The following is a 19688-nucleotide window of genomic DNA, read 5'->3' on the forward strand; positions in this document are numbered from 1 at the left end:
GATAAATAGCCGTCCCGAAGGGTTTAGATCGTTTCGGCAACTTCATACCATGAAAGTGGAAGTTTTATAGCTGTTGTCAATTTTAGTTAATGTAAAAAATAAGACTGGGTTGCACCATCATACTTTGACTTTAACAAACGTCAAAAATTTGTCAAACTCCTTACAAAACACCGATTATCGTTATAGTTACGGTTATAGTTAAGTGGTGCAACTCAGCCTGAGCTTTTTCCAGAGTTGGGTAAATAAAATTAAACCTATTGATAATATTGAAAGTGGTAAATAATAAATATTGAAATTATAACACGTGAGCCAAAAAGAATAGAAATTAATTCGAGAAATACTATCTAATTTAATACTAGAAATAGCTCTAGTTTTAGTAAAGGAAAATTAGGCATCATAATATTTATCATTAGGTTTTATCTTTAGTATCTATTCTAAATCCATTGCAAACTAAATATTTTAATCAGTGACACGAAAAACAACCTTTTCTTCGAAGCCGAAAGATTTCAATAATAAACGTCGATTTCCATGAAAACAAGGAAGCTTAATTTGGTATAGTGGTCTAAAATTCAACCAGCACTTGTCTTGTCCTTGACAATAATCAATTTACCTAGGCTGCCTAAAATATCTCTACTTAGAATCGTACCTAAATTAAAGCTCCTAGACGTAATTCAAAGAAACCATAGATGGACTAGTTAATATTATTTGTTAATCTAGCAGTAAAACTAGTTATAATTGAAAAAACCGGCCAAGTGCGAGTCGGACTCGCGCACCGAGGGTTCCGTACAAACCTGCAAGGTTTACAAAGTTCGTTCATTACGACAATCGAGTCATAACTATGGTATTTTTATTGCAAAACTAGCTGACCCGGCGAACTTCGTACCGCCTTAGCGTAGAGATTTTCTTAATATTTTTTTCCGTAAGAACCATCCTTGGACTTCCACAAACATTTAAAAAAAAGAATTATCGAAATCGGTTCAGCCGTTCACACGTGATGCCGTGACAACGCGAAACGGGTTTCATTTTTATATATATAGATGAAATTCATAACATTACAATGGGGAAAGATGGAGGAGCATAAATTTAAGACAAAGATCTCTTTATCGTTTAAGTAATCCTTTATTTTATAGTATTTGATATGAATTTCAACTTGATAGCTCTACGCGTTCATGAGGAAAAAAGTAATAAGTTTATATTTATTAAAAAATATATATTTTGTAATGTAACTAAAAATTTAAGGTTTTCGGAATTTTTCCTTTATGTGTGCTATAAAACGTTGCTTCATGCCAAATTTCAAGATTCTAGGTCGACTGGAAGTACCCTTTAGGTTTTGATTCCCTTGCGAGTACTTGCGAGTTTCAAAATATGCAGCTTAAATTGCTGTTTCTTTTGATTGCGTTGACATAGAAGTTTGATTTTGTTACAGCTTAAAGGTATTATAGACCTGAGTATTTGGTATGAATTTCAATTTAATACCTCTACGCGTTTATGAGGAAATGGGTAGTAAGTTTAAAATTATTAAAAAAATATATATTATGTGATGTAACTAAAAATTTATGGTTTTCGTAATTTTTCCTTTATCTATGCTATAAGACGTTGCTTCGTACCAAATTTCAAGATTCTGAGTTCACGGGAAGCACCCTGTAGGTTTTGATTCCCTTGCAAGTGTCGAAAATTTGCGGCATAAACGGCTGTATCTTTTGATTGCGTTGGCTTAGAAGTTTGATTTTTTCACAGCTTCAAGGGACAGTAGACCTGAGTAATTGATATAAATTTCAGCTTCATACCTCCACGCGTTCCTGAGAAAAAGGGTCTTGACAGACGGACGGACGGACGGACAACAAAGTGATCCTATAAGGGTTCCGTTTTTTCCTTTTGAGGTACGGAACCCTAAAAATAAATAATCAGAAAAGTTTAATTGCGATATCAGGATGTTATCAAGCAAACTTTGGGGTAAAATTCGGTATTTATATTTAGTAGATGAAAGCTCAGTTTTACATGACACTTTCGCCTGCCATGGGAATTTGGAAAGGGTTAGCCCAATCAGTCTGACCAGGGTGGAGTGTTGGAAAAATACTATCCATTTGCTTATGTTACAAAGGACCGTGCTCCTGTTATGGAGACTAACGCCCGTATTCACAAACATTACTATGAGGTCTCACAGTGCGCTTGGACGCACATGGTAACACACGAACCAATCACAGAGCTCGATTCAATGCTATGCGTTTGATTTGCTGCTTCACTTAAGCAAGCATCGTTTGTGAATACATGCGTAAATAAATTACCATAAGATGATGATTAAACGAGATATGGGGAATAATAATAAACTATAACGACTTTCCTAATGGTCACACCACCCTCCTTTCATCAACGTTAGAACAGACATCAGCATATAAAGATAAACACTGGTATCTTGTGTAGATGTAGTTAAGTGCTATTTTGCAACAAACTGACTGTTTTTCTGTAGCTGTACATTCATATTAATGAACTTGTACTTTGATTAAATCCTCACCGGAAGGTACAGGAATGTTATTATGTTATATGTTATTATTACGCGAAGTTGGGAATTAGTTGGAAACTAATAGGGATCTGGTTCACGGTGTTAAAGTCAGTTGTTAGGATTGCGGAAAATGGCACCTACACGTTCACGCTGATATTTTTGGTATTCCTGTGGGATTAAGTTAACTTCTTTTTTTTTAAATTTATTTAGGAAAACAAATAACTGAACAATACATATTTTTCTTAAGATAGTTCAATAAATATTAAAACTAAGTAATTGGACAGTCAACACCGTTATCCTAGTTTAACCCTACAGTGGTCGCGCGGATTACACCCGTAATCCACTCGTGCAAATTGTCGAATATTTTGAAATCGGTCAACGCGATCGTGTTGATACTTCGTGTACTTTAAGTTGCAAAGTCGACGATCACACTTAATGACGTGTGAGCGCCAGGTCTCTTGTGGATGTGTCGCAGGAGCCCCGTAAATGCCGATGGCCTACCCGTGTAATCCGCGCGACCAATTGCGTAAGTATTTTTTAAGTTACCTTTTTTACTTAATGTGTTTGTTTTTGCATTATTTGTGTAAATTAATGCTTTATAATAAATAATTAGGGCATAGGTATGTATTTAAATTTGTGTTTACAATAAAATCATGAACAATAGACAAAAAGCACAAATTGCAGAATGGCTAGAAGTAATTGACAATGAAAGCGTATCTTCTGGCGACTCTTCGGTTTCTGATGAAGAAGTGCACATTCTTCCACAAGAGAACAAGTTTCTCAGACCAGTGATTAGCCATCTAACTCAGAACCATCACAGCGGAGATTTTGAGGTCGCTACTTTGACTGCGGAAGAAAGCTAAATCAAAGTACTGGAAATACTTGTAATTCGTGCAGCAAATTTATTTGTCCTTATCATTCCATTATGGCCTGTATCTTCTGTTCAAAATATAATTAATAAATAAGTGCAATTAGTACTAAATATTTTTAAACTGCCAAAGTTGACATTTTCATGACGAAAAATGATGATTTTTATGTTTTGGTTAATTTATAAAAACTGAGAAGAACTGCTGGTTTGTTTGTTTGATTATTTCATTAACTAATACATAACAATAAATATAAAAAATAAAGAAACATGTTTTTATAAAGAGATGTCTTCTTTTTTAACTCCATAAAATGGCTTACGCATGTAATCCGCGCGACCATTAACGTAATATTTTAGAGCGCGACCACCGTAGGGTTAATAAAATGAACATGCAATGTACGTACCCTACAGATACTTAACTTAATAAATTACCACTACTAATAACAAATGCGAAAGTGTCAACAAAACGCAAAGGCCACTCAATGGACCTTCATGATACCTTACAGAACCAACTGTAAACGATCACGAAACAAGAGAGTACCAACACTGAATCGGTCAACAACAAATTCTTTAAATAACTATTATACTATAATGTTATTAGATTTTCCGACCAAATTATTGGTATTATTTGTAATAATGTCGGATAGGGCGAGGATTTTGGGTTGATGGAGTTTCGGTAAAGTAGCTCGTCCACGTCGTTCCGAATATGGACTATTGAAGTGAATATTAGTAATTTATGCAATACAAATAAATTATGTACCTAAAATAAGTAGTTTATTTTAAGAAATGTATTTTTAAATTGCTAAACTAGACCCAAATAATACCTACCATTAACAATCTAAACATTTTACTAAATTGCTTACTTTTCGTGGAAGACTAGATTTACTGAGTTTTACTGAGTTTTAGAAATCACAGTATTCATAACTTTAGTTTCAGACCTTAGCCTCCTTTTAGAACGAATTTTAAAAATGCGGCAGCTAAAGCGACATCTGGTGAACTGAATATTTCCCCCACATTAAGTTCATGTATATTTATGAAGTTCGAGGAATAGAAAATACTAGAAGAAAGGCGTTTATTTCTTCATTTTCTAAATGTTTATTTTATTATAAAATAATTGTCACTTTTTTATCGAGACTAATAAGGCTCTTGTTCTGATTTTTGTTATAAATTGTTGAGCGTTAAAAAATAATTATTATGATTGCTTAAAATCTTCAACCACAAGCATAAGTAGAACTTGAGTTAATTGTTGTTTTTTATCACAGCGTTCTCACTTGTCAAATTCACAGATTACGTGCTGAGGGCCTAGTGTGAGTTTACATTAAACGCGCTCACTAGTGAAGACGTTTCATGTAAACTCACACTCAACCACTGGCCTAGGTTTAAAGAAACAGATGATGATATACACTATGAAGACGAAAAAATAGACAGTCACGGTAAAAAGAAGTTAGATAAAAATCTATCTACCTTCTTGAGGGTCCTAATATTGTTGCGTATAAAATGTAACAAGCTAAGAAGATTAAACTGCTACTCACGCCCCGTATTCACAAACGTATGAGGTGTTACAGTGCGCGTGGACGCACGCACACTATCAAATCACAGAGCTCTATTCAACGCTGTACGTTACATTTTCTGCTTTACCTACGCAAGCAAATTTTGTAAATACGGCTATAAAAAAACTCAATAAAAACTCATTTATTTCTGTAAATAGGCTTAAAAAAAGCACTTTTACACGTCCCAGTATTAACCCTACCACTGCTTCAGGACAATAAATGGGCCAGTGCTGAGAAGAAGCAGCGCAAGAAACTCAGTCACTATTGTCAGCCTCTTTTTCAAAGGTTTACATGCTTTAAAATGTACAAAGTTATAAATATTTATTTATGCGAGCTAGGCAGTAAAGTATCCCAAACATTTTTATCTTTTAAATAATCATCGACTTTATAGTAGCCCTTTTTCATTAAGGTACTTTTAATATGTGCTTTGAATTTATGAATGGGTAGTTCTACAACAGTTTGTGGTAATTTATTAAATAATTTAATACATTTTCCCATAAATGAATTACCAATCTTATGCAATCTGAAATTTGGAACGGCAAGTTTATTTTTGTTTCTTGTATTAAAGTTATGCAAATCGCTCTTTTTCGTGAATTGCTCTATATTTTTGCGGACATATAAAAGGTTTTCATAAATGAACTGTGAAGCTACTGTCAGTATGTTAATTTCCTTAAAAAAATCTTTCAAGGAAAATCGGGGTCCAAGGTTATAAATGGCCCGCACTGCTCTCTTCTGCAGAACAAACACAGTTTCAATGTCCGCGGCTGAGCCCCACAACAATATGCCGTATGACATTATACTATGAAAATAGCTAAAATATACTAGCCTTGCCGTTTCAATGTCAGTTAATTGCCTTATCTTTCTCACTGCAAAAGCAGCCGAACTGAGCCTTTTTGACAAAGTTTCAATATGAGGACCCCATTGAAGTTTAGCATCTAAAGTGATTCCCAGGAATGTTGTGGAATTTATGCTATTTAATGGTTCATTCTTCACCATTAATTGCGTGGAAACCTGCCTCACATTAGGTAAGGTAAATTTAATGCACTTAGTTTTGTTTGCATTTAACAATAAGTTGTTAACAGTGAACCAATGTAGAACCTGTGAGAGTGTGTTATTAATATCGTCAAAATTTACTTTACCTCTATCAACTTTGAAAATGAGAGATGTGTCATCAGCAAATAACACAATATCACACAGATCTTTTACAAAGTAAGGAAGGTCATTAATATAAATAAGAAATAGCAAAGGTCCTAATATTGATCCCTGCGGCACACCCATAGTAAGAGGTGCTCCAGAAGACTCAGTTCCGTTAATACAAACTTTTTGTTTTCTGCCTGTGAGATACGAGTTCAGCAGATCAAGTGACTTATTCGAAACACCATAATGTCGCAATTTGTTTAGTAAGGTTTGGTGGTCTACACAATCAAACGCTTTTGAAAGATCACAGAAAATACCAACAGCGTCCTTTTTACTCTCCCAAGCATCAAAGACGTGTTTCAATAGTGCTACCCCAGCGTCAGTAGTACTTCTACCTTTCGTAAAACCAAATTGCTTATTGTGTAATAATTTGTTAAAAATGAAGTGAGATAGAAGTTGGTGGAAAATAATTTTCTCAAAAATTTTGCTAAGTACTGGTAGAATAGAAATCGGTCGAAAATTAGAGGGGTCACATTTGTCACCAGCCTTGAACAATGGAATTATTTTACTTAACTTCATTAAGCTAGGAAAGCAACCTTGATCAATACATGTATTAAAAATGAATGCAAGGTGAGGAGCTATGGTGTCAATAATTGTTCCAATTATACTGACGGAGATTCCCCAAAGGTCCTCAGTTTTTTTCATATTTAATTCTCTAAAGGTTTTAATTATTGTATTACAATCTATATGCCTGAACTGGAGCAGACACTGGCACTCGGTGACATTAGATTTTAAAAGAGACTCTGCAAGAACTGGTGATGAATTCAGTTCTTTAGTTGTTTCAGACGCAATATTGGAGAAGAATGTCTCAAATGTGGTTGCAACTTCTGTATCGGAATTTATAATTTCGTTTCCGATTTTCAGTGAAAAAGTGTTATCCTTCGATTTATTTTTACATGTTTGTTTATTTATTATGTTCCACGTAGCCTTAGCTTTATTATTAGAATTTAAAATCATGTTTCGAAGATGATTTGATTTAGCAGCCAAACAAACCTTTTTAAATATTTTTGAGTAATTTTTAACATATTCTATAACACTCAGATCTTGCGTATCGGCTTTAAGACTATATAATTCATACATTTTATTTCTACTCTTGTGAATGCCAGTTGTAGCCCAGTCATCAAATTTACATTTAACAGAATTTATTCGGATCTTTTTCTGTGGGAATGTGGTTTTGAATTCCTCACTCACAACACTGAATAGATCCTCATAAATTTGATCGACATTATTGTCATCTAATATAAGTTTATCAATACCATCACAAATATTTTTCTTAAATTTGTCAATTCGGTTAGTTGTTATTGGCCTACAAACAACATCCACTGTACTAGGGACATGATGGTGTTCAAATGTGGCCAATTGTCCACTATGATCTGAACTAAGGCAATTAATTATTGATTTACTTTGAATATTACAGTTACAAAAAATGTTATCTAAGCAAGTAGCTGAGAATAAAAAAGAAGTTCATGAAAATCCTTACCCTCTTGAGGGTCCTGATGATGTTGACGTAGCTGAAGGTGATGACGGCGAGCGGGACGATCTGGCCCATGGCGAACAGGAACATAATGTAGGTCAGCGTGTTCATGGACTGCTCGTGCCAGTTCACGGAACAACTGTATGGAAAAACAAATGAAAAGATTTTATCATTCAAACGAAGATAATAATTTTGGGAACGGCATTATGTTTATGTATTACAGCAAGTTTTATGTAACTATTGATTCTATTGCAATATTACTACTAGACAGGGAAATATTTAAATATAATTTTGTAAGCCACAAAGAAATTCTTATGGTGCGTCCACACTGGGCGAACGGGCTCGCGCGGCAAACTCAACATCCTGCTCACTCAAGAGTAACGTGTTAACGCACCTACGCAGCTACGCCGTGGTAAACCAATTCGCTATGTTAGAAAATTATTTGGAGCGACACGATCCTGGAGACATAAATGTATAATACTTATATTGTTTGTGTTAATCAATTTCTATAGTTGTGTTTTCTATGTATTATTATGTATGTATTTACAAAAAAAATGTATTTTAAGTATGTTTATATCTCTTGTCTAGTACCCATAGTAGGTACAAGCTTTGCTTAGTTTGGGACTATAGTCTAGTCCGTGAGCACATAGAATTTTGTCCAATGACCCCTAGCTACCCATCCTTATCGCTCGCGCGTAATTATATTACTATCGCGCTCGCACACTCACTGCGGGTGCCAGTCGCACAGTCGCGACAGCAATATAATTACGCGCGAACGATAAGGATGGGTAGCAGGGGTCATTGGACAAAATTCTACGTGCTCACGGACCGGGCTTTAGAGGCGCAGTGTAAAATGTCCACGGATTATATTTATTATTTATTTATTAATTTATTAATACGAATTCCCAATTATGTTCAACAGGAGTTCGTGTTTTGGAAATTCTCTCGGGCTGTTACTATGAAAAAATATTGAAACATCTTTTTTTACATTATAAAAACGTTTTTATAAAAACAAAAGATTGTTTTTACAAAAACTTGGACTCCATTCCCAAAGGCAGAACTGACGGTGATAGCTACTTTATTTAAACATTCTCAATTACCTACATATTTGTTTTTTTGGGATGCTCTTTTTCACTTTTTCGTTCATTCATGAGCTTTGTTGTCAACTGTCGGAAACGCTAGAGGTTTGAATAAATTTTCTTTTGAATTATAAATTTTTGTTTAAAAAAAAACAAATTACCTGCCTGGTTAAATGTCGTTCTAAAGGGATACTCTATATTCCACCAAAAAGTGTGTTTTTGACAGAACAGTGAATTTTTAAAATATGTAGGTAATCGAAATTTTACCACACTTACTTTTTTTGTCCGCGACTTCGTCCTCGTGAATTTATAATAATTACATCGTTTTGTAACCTATGGCTATTTGTTTATCAATAACCTTACACACCTCTTAGATTCTTACACCTCCATCTAAAGTTGTGCCTATAGTAATAGGAATTAAGACTATACTAGCTCTATCTCATATCAGGAAAGTTATGAGAGTAATGAAAATAATAATCTATTTGCTAACTACTTCTTATTGTTGGATAGCTCACAAATCAAGTCCATCCACATAGTTTCCCAAAATAATTGCCTGTGCAAGAACGTGGATCCACGCCAACTGGGTTTTGGCATACAAAGAGTTTAAGCAACAAAATAAAGTATTTTACCACTGCTTCCTGCAAGTGATTTGGCTTTATGATTCGTAACGTAGATGGTCGTATTCTTATTAATTTTTATTGGCAAGGTTAAGCATTAATTATTAGCTCTTTATGAGCTAAGGTTCCACTGCTGGGTGAAGGCCTTCTCCAAGGATTCCACAACGACCGTTCCTGTGCGCTACCCGCATCCATATGGTAGATGCTGAGTTAAAATGGGGATGCTGGTAAAATGGCATTACTAGGTAATGCGATTTTAGCGTCGCAAATCGTTGTTGTAGCCCCCTTGAGATAATGCGAACCGAGTGTCTTGTTCGTAACTAATGTAATTGCGCAAAATATCTCATTGCTAACCTTGTGTTTAGATATTAATTGTAGCCGTAGTTACCTCACGCAATAAATAGCAGCGTAGTTCGCAGCATGTTCTACGAGCTACTAAAAAAACTCATAAAACTCATTTACTTTTGCAAATACGCTTTTAAAAAGCTCTTTTACACGTCCCAGTATTAACCCTACCACTGCTTTTGGACATTGAATGGGCCAGTGCTGAGAAGATATCTGTATTCAGCTGATACACGCAAACCTGACTTTTGTGAGCTGAGCTGATCTTCGGCATCGTTACCATCATGTATCGCTTAAACGACACGTACCGCTCTAACGAGTACAATGTCCGGGAATTAATAGACATAGTCTCTAAGTCAGGGTTTCCCAAACTATTCGCGAGCGAAAATTGAGTGGGCCCTGCCTGTAGAACGACACACCACCATACCGATCCAACCGCTGGGCAGCGGGCGAAATTTCCTGTAGGTGGGTCCCGTAGTTTGGGAATTTGTAGTAGATGAGTCGTAGCCCAGACAACTTTGGGAACCACTGCTCTAAGTGATATTGAGGTTACGGGTAGCCTCTGGATGCTGGCAGCCCAGGACTGGCTGATGTGGAAATCTTTCAGCAGCCTTTTGTCTAGCAGCGGACATCATTTTAACGAACTAACCTGATATTGGCAGCTTCGTTGACGTAGTTCCCCCAGCCCATCAGCGGCGGCGTGGTCAGCGCCAGGGAGTAGGCCCAAATGAACACTATGGACAGGACTGCGCCCTTCGAGCTGAGGTGTCTTGAACTGAGCGGCCTGGTAACCATCATGTATCGCTCGAACGAGATCACGGTCAGCGTCGTGATTGACGTTATACCTGGAGACAAAAAAGGAGGTTAGAGTAATCCTGGAAATGTTTCAGATGTTCTGCCTACCGAAACTTTAGCACTTGGCACGAACAAAACAATACTTCAACCGATTCTACTCAAATTGACCGCTGCAGAGCCAATATAAGTTGCTGAACCATGGCTGACTTAAATTTCTCGATTAGACAAATGAAGACCTGTAGGCCTAAGATGCGCGCCGTGATAACTTTTATCGACGTCAATTTGTATGGGCAAAATCGATAAAATGGCGTGATAACCGCTTATCACGGCGCACATCTTAGGCCTACTGGCTAAGGCTCATGGGTGATACGAGTCGCATAATTAGTCGGGGTTCTTACAAAAGAAAACGAAGAGATTTCATATGTCTCAACCGCACATAAAGCGATGTTGCGTTGATCTTTTGATTTTTGAGAGTACTTATAGTAGTACACATATTTTATCCTGATACTTTGTTTATACTTAAGTAGCAATTTCCCAAAATACCTAAATCATAATTCAAGGAAGTAATAATAAAAAATACCTCAACAAAAGATTCTTTTAAAGGTATATGATACACAATACAGCCATTGTTTAAAAAATACTAAACACAAAGTCAAGAGTTGTTTTAATTACAGACGGCAAGAATGGATTGCACGGAAGAAATGCTTTGTTGGAAACCTTGTTACTTTCTCTGAGACTTTATAAAATAAATGTTTCAGACCTAAATGCTATAAAGTTACGTAACATTAGACTATTTAAGGCCGAGTTGCACCAACTAACTTTAACGGTAACTATGATAATAATTGATGCTTTTTGTATGGAGTTTGACAGATTTTTTACGTTTGTTAAAGCTAAAGTAAGATGTTGCATTGCAACTCACCCCTGTGCCTTTCTTGACAATAAATGAGAAAACATTAGGAATCTTTAATTGAGCCTCAAAAACACAATCAGTACTAAGTAGATCTCGCAATCAACCGATTGGAATCTAGTACTGATTAAACATACTGAATATAGCGTGGGCAGGCCTCCTACTAGGTGGACCGACGATCTGGTAAAGGTCGCGGGAAGAGCTTGGATGCGGGCAGCGCAGGACAGTTCATTGTGGAAAACCTTGGGAGCCTTTGTTCAGCAGTGGACGTCATTCGGCTGAAACGAACGAACGAACTGAACATAAGGCAAAAATAAAGCAATGAAAATCTATTTTTTTATCTTATATCAGTTGTATTATTATTATGAACCAGTTGTATTATTATTATGAACAACTTGAAAGAAAGAAACTGTTTACCATTATCTATCCACGTTTTCCACAATCCGCATGTAACAGCGATTGTGAAAGAATTATTTTCGCTCTAGTTACATCAACCCTTTTGAAGTAACTAGCGCGAAAAAAAATACGCAATTTAAGAAGGAATGGTACAGACGACAGCATATCAGACTATACATTTTTTTTGTAAAATGGTCCTTGTTACAACTGCATAAGATACTAGTGTTCAGCTTGAAGTGCCGTCGTTTGTATTTACTTACAAAAAAGTTAATACATATTTTCCAATCGCTATAAAAACAAACGTAGAATAAAGAATTTTGCATGTGTTTGTACGTTATACTAATCTATAATCTTAGATTAATAAAACCTAGATAGATAGTCAGTGCACGAAAGGTGAGGCAGATTTTAGTGAGCCTCAATGGCTCACTCGTAAACGTCGGCTACCTAAGTAAACTCCGACAAACTTTACTTCGACATTACGTTACTCCGACATTTCTGAATATCGACATGACTTTACTTCGACACTACACTACTTAGACAAAGGCGAATATCCTTTGTCGGAGTAGTGTAGTGTCGAAGTAAAGTCATGTCGATATTCAGTAGTGTCGGAGTAACGTAATGTCGAAGTAACGTTTGTCGGAGTTCAGTTTTTGAGCCAAACGTCGGCTACCTAAGTAAACTCCGACAAACTTTACTTCGACATTACGTTACTCCGACATTTCTGAATATCGACATGACTTTACTTCGACACTACACTACTTAGACAAAGGCGAATATCCTTTGTCGGAGTAGTGTAGTGTCGAAGTAAAGTCATGTCGATATTCAGTAGTGTCGGAGTAACGTAATGTCGAAGTAACGTTTGTCGGAGTTCAGTTTTTGAGCCAAACGTCGGCTACCTAAGTAAACTCCGACAAACTTTACTTCGACATTACGTTACTCCGACATTTCTGAATATCGACATGACTTTACTTCGACACTACACTACTTAGACAAAGGCGAATATCCTTTGTCGGAGTAGTGTAGTGTCGAAGTACGAAATCTCAGAAACTACAAGTGCTAGAAGTAACAAATATTGGATGGGAGTTCCTTTTAGAACGTAGGTGCTCACTAAGACGGGATTTGCAAAATTCACGCGATCCACGCGTACGAAGTCGCGGGCGGCTGCTAGTACCTAATCATATAAGATATTATTTCAGAAAAACATTTTCACATAGGAAATTGGTATTTATTGTCACAATGGATTCTGTGGCAATCAAAGCATTGACGTCAAATAGGTATTAAGTATACCTTTGATTGAATTTGACGAAGCGGCTTTATTCATTACGATAATAATATTATTTGGGCCTTCTCAATATTCAGTAACAGGAAATTAAATAGCGGAATTCAACAGTCAAGGATAATGATACTTAATAGACCAGATATTTTGTCCCACATTTTATTAGAAATGCCTTTGGAAATATGAAATCCGTATTTCCGCAATAATATAAATAAGGAAGTCTGTTTGTGACCTTTTCATGCTTAATAGATGTAGTTTGGGATCACCCAAGGAAAAACAGGATAGTTTTTATCCCGAAATCCCGACCTATTTAAAAGAAGGCGCACGCAATAAAGTCATTAAGAGGGGGACTGACGTTTCATCGTGACATACCGTTACGGAGGTAATTGTTACGTACGACCTCGCCTCGGATGTCAAATTACGACAATGCTCTCACGTCAGTCGCTAGTTTTGCTGCGACAAACAGGCGGGTAAAGCCGCGTGCAAAAACTAGTACATATTATAAACTAGCTTTCCGCCCGCGGCTTCGCCCGGGTGGAATTTTGTCTGTCATAGAAAAACAATATCGCGCGCGTTTTTGCTCACCGTTTAGACCTACCCTGGACTACGACAAACATTTTAAAACCAAAATCAGCTCAATCGGCCCAGCCGTTATCGAGTTTTAATCAGACTAACGAACATCATGACACATAATTTACCGACTTTACGTACGGTTCTGATCAAAACTAAGTAATTTGATTCTAGTTTCCAAGACCTGAAAATTAAATAAACTTTTAAGAAGGGGATTAAAGTATTTCTGCTTCCCGAAAAAGTCCCGAGTATGATCCTATATGATGAGTAGGTAGCGTTGTTGTAAAGAATTTTCCTGTTAATCTGCCATCACTCTCCTTATACGATACTTACGCCTGTATTCACAAACGATATTTGTTTAAGTGAAGTAGCAAATCGAGCTTTGTGATTGGTTCGCGTGTCACCCTGTGCGTCCTCGCGCACTGTGAGACCTCATAGTAATGTTTGTGAGTACGGGCGTTTTAAGTAGTTTCCCTCGTAGCGAAACCATGACAGCGAAATCAAAGTACACACAACATCGCGTTCGCTTCCGCACATCACAGAATGGATTCACATTAGCAACGCGCAGTGGCAAAGTGAACGCAGGGATGTGTATCGAAATCATGTTGCTGTGAGCTTTCATGGTTTCGCGGCGACGCGGCGGGTTAGGCTGAGAACTCATGGTGCGATTTTCGGCCCCGCAGCTTCTGTAGAATGCAGATATTTATGTAAAAACTAATGCAAAACTCACGACGCGGTTTTCGTCCGCAGCGGGCGCGGTTGTAATCGGGTCCCGCTCGGCGCTCGGCGGCGCCCGCGCGAAAACCGCACGATCGGTGGGCGACCATTTTGTACCAGTGACTTAGTTAAAATCGCGCCGTAAGTTCTTAGAATAACCGCGCAAGTAACCGCTCCCGTGAGTTTTGAAATAAAGCCGCAATTCCACAACCGCCGCGGGCGCGACGGGTGAAAATCGCGCCGTGAGTTCTTAGCCTTAGCCTAAGGTGTGCTACAGATTATGAAGAGTCGCGTTTCTGTTGCCATGGCAACCGTTTAATTCGAATTTCTGACGCTTCAAGACACTCCACTCAGCAGTAAATATCACAATGGCTAACTTCTTGGCGGGAAAGTGAAGTCATGTTTTGGCAGTTCTGTTTTATTAACCGACTTCAACAAAAGAAGGAGGTTATCAATTCGGTTGGTGTGTTTTTTTTTTCTAAAATTGTTGTCTAGCCAAAAATGTTTCAGCGAGGTCTTAATAAAGTCCACAAACCACATCTTTATTCAAGGAAAGAAATAAATATTATAATCAACTTATTATTTATTATTCATTAAATCATGTATAATGTACAATATGAATGACACTGGTGCTAACCCGAAGTCATAAAGGAAGAAAATCGTGTCGCTATGAGCTTTCGCGGTTTCGCCGCAGGGATGTTCTACCGACAAATGATCATGAGTCACATTTCAATTGCCATGGTAACCGTTTGGCTCAAATTACAGAACGTTCTGACGCGCCACGACACCACAACAAAGACTGATTGAGAATAAAATTATGAAGATTGCTCTATTAAAATTCACGCCGGCTGTGCTGATAGTCAAACCAATTTAATGGATGTCTGGCCACCGCTATAAATAACTATTTAACACCATTCCCCAATAATTCGAAGTCACAAATTTTGTAAAAAGACACTTCATTATGATCTTAAAAACTTAATTTTAATTTTAAATTACCAGTAAATTAAGATTTTAAAAAAAGTAGTTTAATTGAGTTGACAAAATTGTGACGTCATTTGTTTGTCATTGCCAAAAATCTATGGGAGAGTCTCGTTTTGACAGTGTTAGGGTCCTAACGAATATTAGTAAAATAAAATAGTGGACTGTATAAAAAATAGGTGCTGTAATTCTCGCCAGCCTAATTACAGAAAATTATCTAAGACTACGCGGTAATCGTGCGTCGACGGTGGTGTCCAAAGGCGAGTGTGTGACCCGAGCGCAGCCGATGATGACGCTGTCGGCCCGAGGTGACGTTAGTCATTGTACGCCGCCCGCACGTCTCCTCCCGCGCGTTGTTGGGTTCCCAACAGACAGTTTTAAAAAGTACGTCAATTGGTCGGTGGTCTCAAATAGAAATAGTCTATTATCGCTTATTTCAGACGGCAGATCAAGCTAAAAACTAGCATCTTATGTAGCTGAAATAGCTCCTATTTTGCAACGACAATGTATAGTTTGATTTATTTTCAACTGTAGGTACTTCGCCTTTACTTCGCATTTGAAGATAAAGTAAACGATCAAACCATCTTTTACTCGTTCATTTACATAAATAAACTTGTGCTTTGTTTGTTTGCAAATTTTTTCGATGGGGTTAATGCTCTTTTTCGAGTGTTTTAGGGTATATTGGACTTGACTGTAAACAGGAAACCTTTCTCAACTGAAAAGTTATAAAACTCATAACTCATTTTGACTCACTCATAAAACTCATTTTGTTTCTGCAAATAGGCTTTTAAAAAGCACTTTTATTGTAAGTTAACCCGAATGATATTATCCAGCATCGCAGTTATTTCCATAAAACACAACAAAGCATCCGAACGAAATGCCAGCCACTTAGCTCATTTACCTCGCGAGCATGAGCAGGCCTAGTACATACTCGCGTTCATGTCATAAATAAATAAATATGGAAATAAATACATACATACACACACAACCTGTTTAAAAGAGCACACAATTCTGACCTTATTGAACTTCTAAATTAATTTTAGAACAAGGATTACCATTACGTTTCACTGGACTAGGTGAATTTCACGAACGATGACGAAATAAAATATCTTTTAAAACCAAGTCTAAAGTTACATAAATACAAAATCATAATTACAAAAATATTAAAAAGCATTAACCTCATCCTTAATTAAATTGGTAAGGCTGATGTACTTTTAATCTCCCTAATTAAAACAGAAAAACAGATTAACTTTGAAAACAATTTTAAAAAGGTTAAGCACTCTTACTTTTTTAAGGGATTTCAATTAGTTTAAGATTAACCAACACGTGCTTCTATCTTCGCTTGGTTCTTATTGAGTAAAACTGACCTTATTATCACTACACTCTAGAATACTTAACTATAATACATTTACTACTGGAACAATAGAATAAATAAACTATTTATTCAAGTTTTTATGAACTTGTTTACTTCTTGAACCCTGTAGTAAATAAAAAGTTAAGTACAAAATCGTCTTAATCACCTTTTAATAAAACGTTTTTCGGCTCTATATTTGGCCATAATGCAATAAATACACTCAATAATTTAAAAAAATCATAACATTCCAAACTATTTTAGAATCTCCTCCTTTTTGAAGTCGGTTAATGATAACAAAGGCTGAATTCGAATGTCACGAAACAAAGTTTTATTTACGTTACGTGACTTGTAGTCACTTATCTCTTTATTCAACTTTAGTCTTTATATTCGTACTAGCTTTCCGCCCGCGGCTTCGCGCGCGTGGACTACATTATCTACATTTTACGGAACTCTATTTTTTTCCAAAATAAAATATAGCCCATGTTACTCGTGGATAATGTAGCTTTCGAATGGTGAAAGAATTTTTAAAAACGGTCCAGTAGTTTTTGAGCCTATTCATTACAACCAAACAAACAAACAAAGTTTTCCTCTTTATAATATTAGTGTAGATTAGTGTAGATAAGTCAGGCATGCATTTTAAGTATGAAAGTTCTGAAACAAAGTTCTTTGTAATAAATTATGTAAAAATGAACGCTCTGTTGTGATATTAATTTAACAAGTCTTCATTTTGTGACAACATTTAAAATGTTGGTGTGGTTTTTGAAACACGAGTTAATATAACTAATTATGATTCGTAATGTCTAGGCTGTCATGAGTGAACGTTTGTTTTACAGTTTTTGAAACTTTTAAGTTAACACAATAAATAATTTGCTGTATACGCTTCGCTACATTTTGAGAGCCAGTAGCTTAAGTTTTGTAATTCATAAAATGCTGTCAAGTCTACCTACAGTCGACAGTAAATAAATAGGAAAATGACACTTATCTTAGTTAGTAGGTGTACCTACAAATCATAATAAATCAAGTAGGTACCTACTAAACATTTCTTCAATCACAACGCATTTTTTCGAAATAGTGAACATCTGATCAGAGAATATCTAGAGAATCTAGTAACGCCACGTTTGATTTATGATCACTCTGCTTAATAATAAATCTCTGCCGTAACTACTCTGTCAATGACATCTGAAATCGTATCTCAAATCCTATTTCGTGAATCATGGAATAAAGTATTCGCGGTATTCAAATCTAATAAGCCCCAGACTGATAAATAGCCTTATCAGTAGCGACAGACACATATTACTGTCACGATCAGGGATGTTATGGATATGTGACCGTACTTTCGGATATCCGAAATAAAAAATCCCATCAAAAACAATACTTGTCAAAAAAACCAAGTCTCGCAACTCAGTTGTTCTACGGTAAAAAGTTGTGAGATCCATGTAATACCAAGTCCAGGCCAGGAAATCTTTAACGTTTTACATAAATAAATTGACTTGGCCATCGCATGAAAACACGTGTAAATTAAATTATTTAGTGCGATGGCCAAGTCAATAATTTATGTAAAACGTTAAAGATTTNAAATATTTTAGTTTTTCCTTGATTCATACACCAAACACTACTTATATTCCAAATTTGAAGCTTCTAGGTCTGCTAGAAGTGCCTTAGAGTTTTGATGATCGGTGAGTCAGTGAGTCAGTCAGTGAGTGACAAAATTAAGTAACTTTGACCCGTTATAATTCTTAAACTACTGGTTCAAATTGAATGAAATTTTAAATATACCGTGTCTTTACAATGCCTGCATAGCTAATGAAAATTCAGCCTTCTAGTTTTATCCACAACGAAGTTACAGGCGGTCGAAAATGGCCTGAATTGCTTCGAGAAAAGGATGGTACGGCCGTGCCGCTTTTTTGCTCGACTTGGTGGGGGCACTGCCGTGCCCCCAGATATCCGTATCATAACCGATTCAAAAGTTTTGGATGTAGGCAAAGTCAAACATGAGCCTTTGCCATGAGGTGAAAGTTTTTTTTTGAGACCAAAGGAGCGTGACAGATGCTAAAGAAATCTCATCTGTATCCGTTCTATTCGTAAGAAATGAACCGTGACATTTCGGATATCTGAAATAAAAAATATCCGTATCATAACCGATATCGGTATAATACTATTCCTATATCCGTAACCGTAACCTTAACCGAAACTAAATATTCATAACATCCCTAGTCTCGATGGTGTAAATACATAGTTTTTTAAGCATCTGTCAAATACACTAGCTCTACTAGGATATCACGTTCCGATCGCCTCAAAGCAGCTGTGTACGACGTACGTACATGTTTACCTTTGAAACTAATCCGAGTTAAAAGATTTGAATTGAATTAGCGTCCTTTCAAAAGTTTCTAAAGGACACTAAACAAGTTTGTTAGAAGGGTATAATTAGATATATTATTTAGATTTTTATACTGGGAAGTTTCATGGGAAAACAATTCGTATTTTATGGTTTTTTGGTTTTTTCACCCTACGGCTACGACTTTGTTCGTGTATCGGTTTCAAGATCTTTATCACCTTACACGCGATCAAAATAATTTAGTCCAGTCATTACGTACATTCAAAAAAGAAAATGAATTTGCGCTTCTAATTTTTTAATATGTTGTAGGGGATACCTAGAAAAGCTTAACTTGAGATTGTCGACCAAGCTTTCCTAGGAGCTTTCGCCGCCATGTTGAAAAAAGGGGTAAAATTTGTTTTTCGGCAATAACTCGGCTATCCGATGAGACTCGAAAATGTTTGTAGGACACTTTTTGTAGCTTTCTTTGTGCTCTACAATAACGCCCGAACCATTTTTAGCGTATCATGCATCGTTATCGAGATATCGATCGATAAAGTCAAAAATTTTGGACACAAATTATTTCGGAATAATTAAATAATTAACGTCAGATACGTACAACATAACTTCGAAGGAAAGGTTGCAATCATATTCGCCGGTTATCCGACTGATATGACACTCGCTGGAACGAAAACTTCGGAAAGAGTACGACGTTCGAGAAAAAACCAATCGCCGGAGTTCACATTCGATGAGACAA

General features: G+C 36.4%; 1 protein-coding gene across 1 annotated transcript in view; it reads right to left on the minus strand.

Annotated features, from left to right (window-relative positions):
• Positions 1 to 19688, minus strand: part of LOC114364660 (pinopsin) — a 91574-nt gene that overhangs the window by 23041 nt on the left and 48845 nt on the right. Inside the window, exons 4-5 of the mRNA XM_028320888.1 lie at positions 10274 to 10469; positions 7593 to 7725 (exon numbers count right to left, since the gene is read on the minus strand). Of these exons, the coding sequence (XP_028176689.1) occupies positions 7593 to 7725; positions 10274 to 10469 (329 nt within the window). The remainder of the gene's footprint in view (positions 1 to 7592; positions 7726 to 10273; positions 10470 to 19688) is intronic.

This window comes from Ostrinia furnacalis, unplaced genomic scaffold (assembly GCF_004193835.3).
Source record: "Ostrinia furnacalis isolate ACB-3 unplaced genomic scaffold, ASM419383v2 OfSCF7455, whole genome shotgun sequence".
In the NCBI taxonomy this organism is placed as follows: Eukaryota; Metazoa; Arthropoda; class Insecta; order Lepidoptera; family Crambidae; genus Ostrinia; species Ostrinia furnacalis.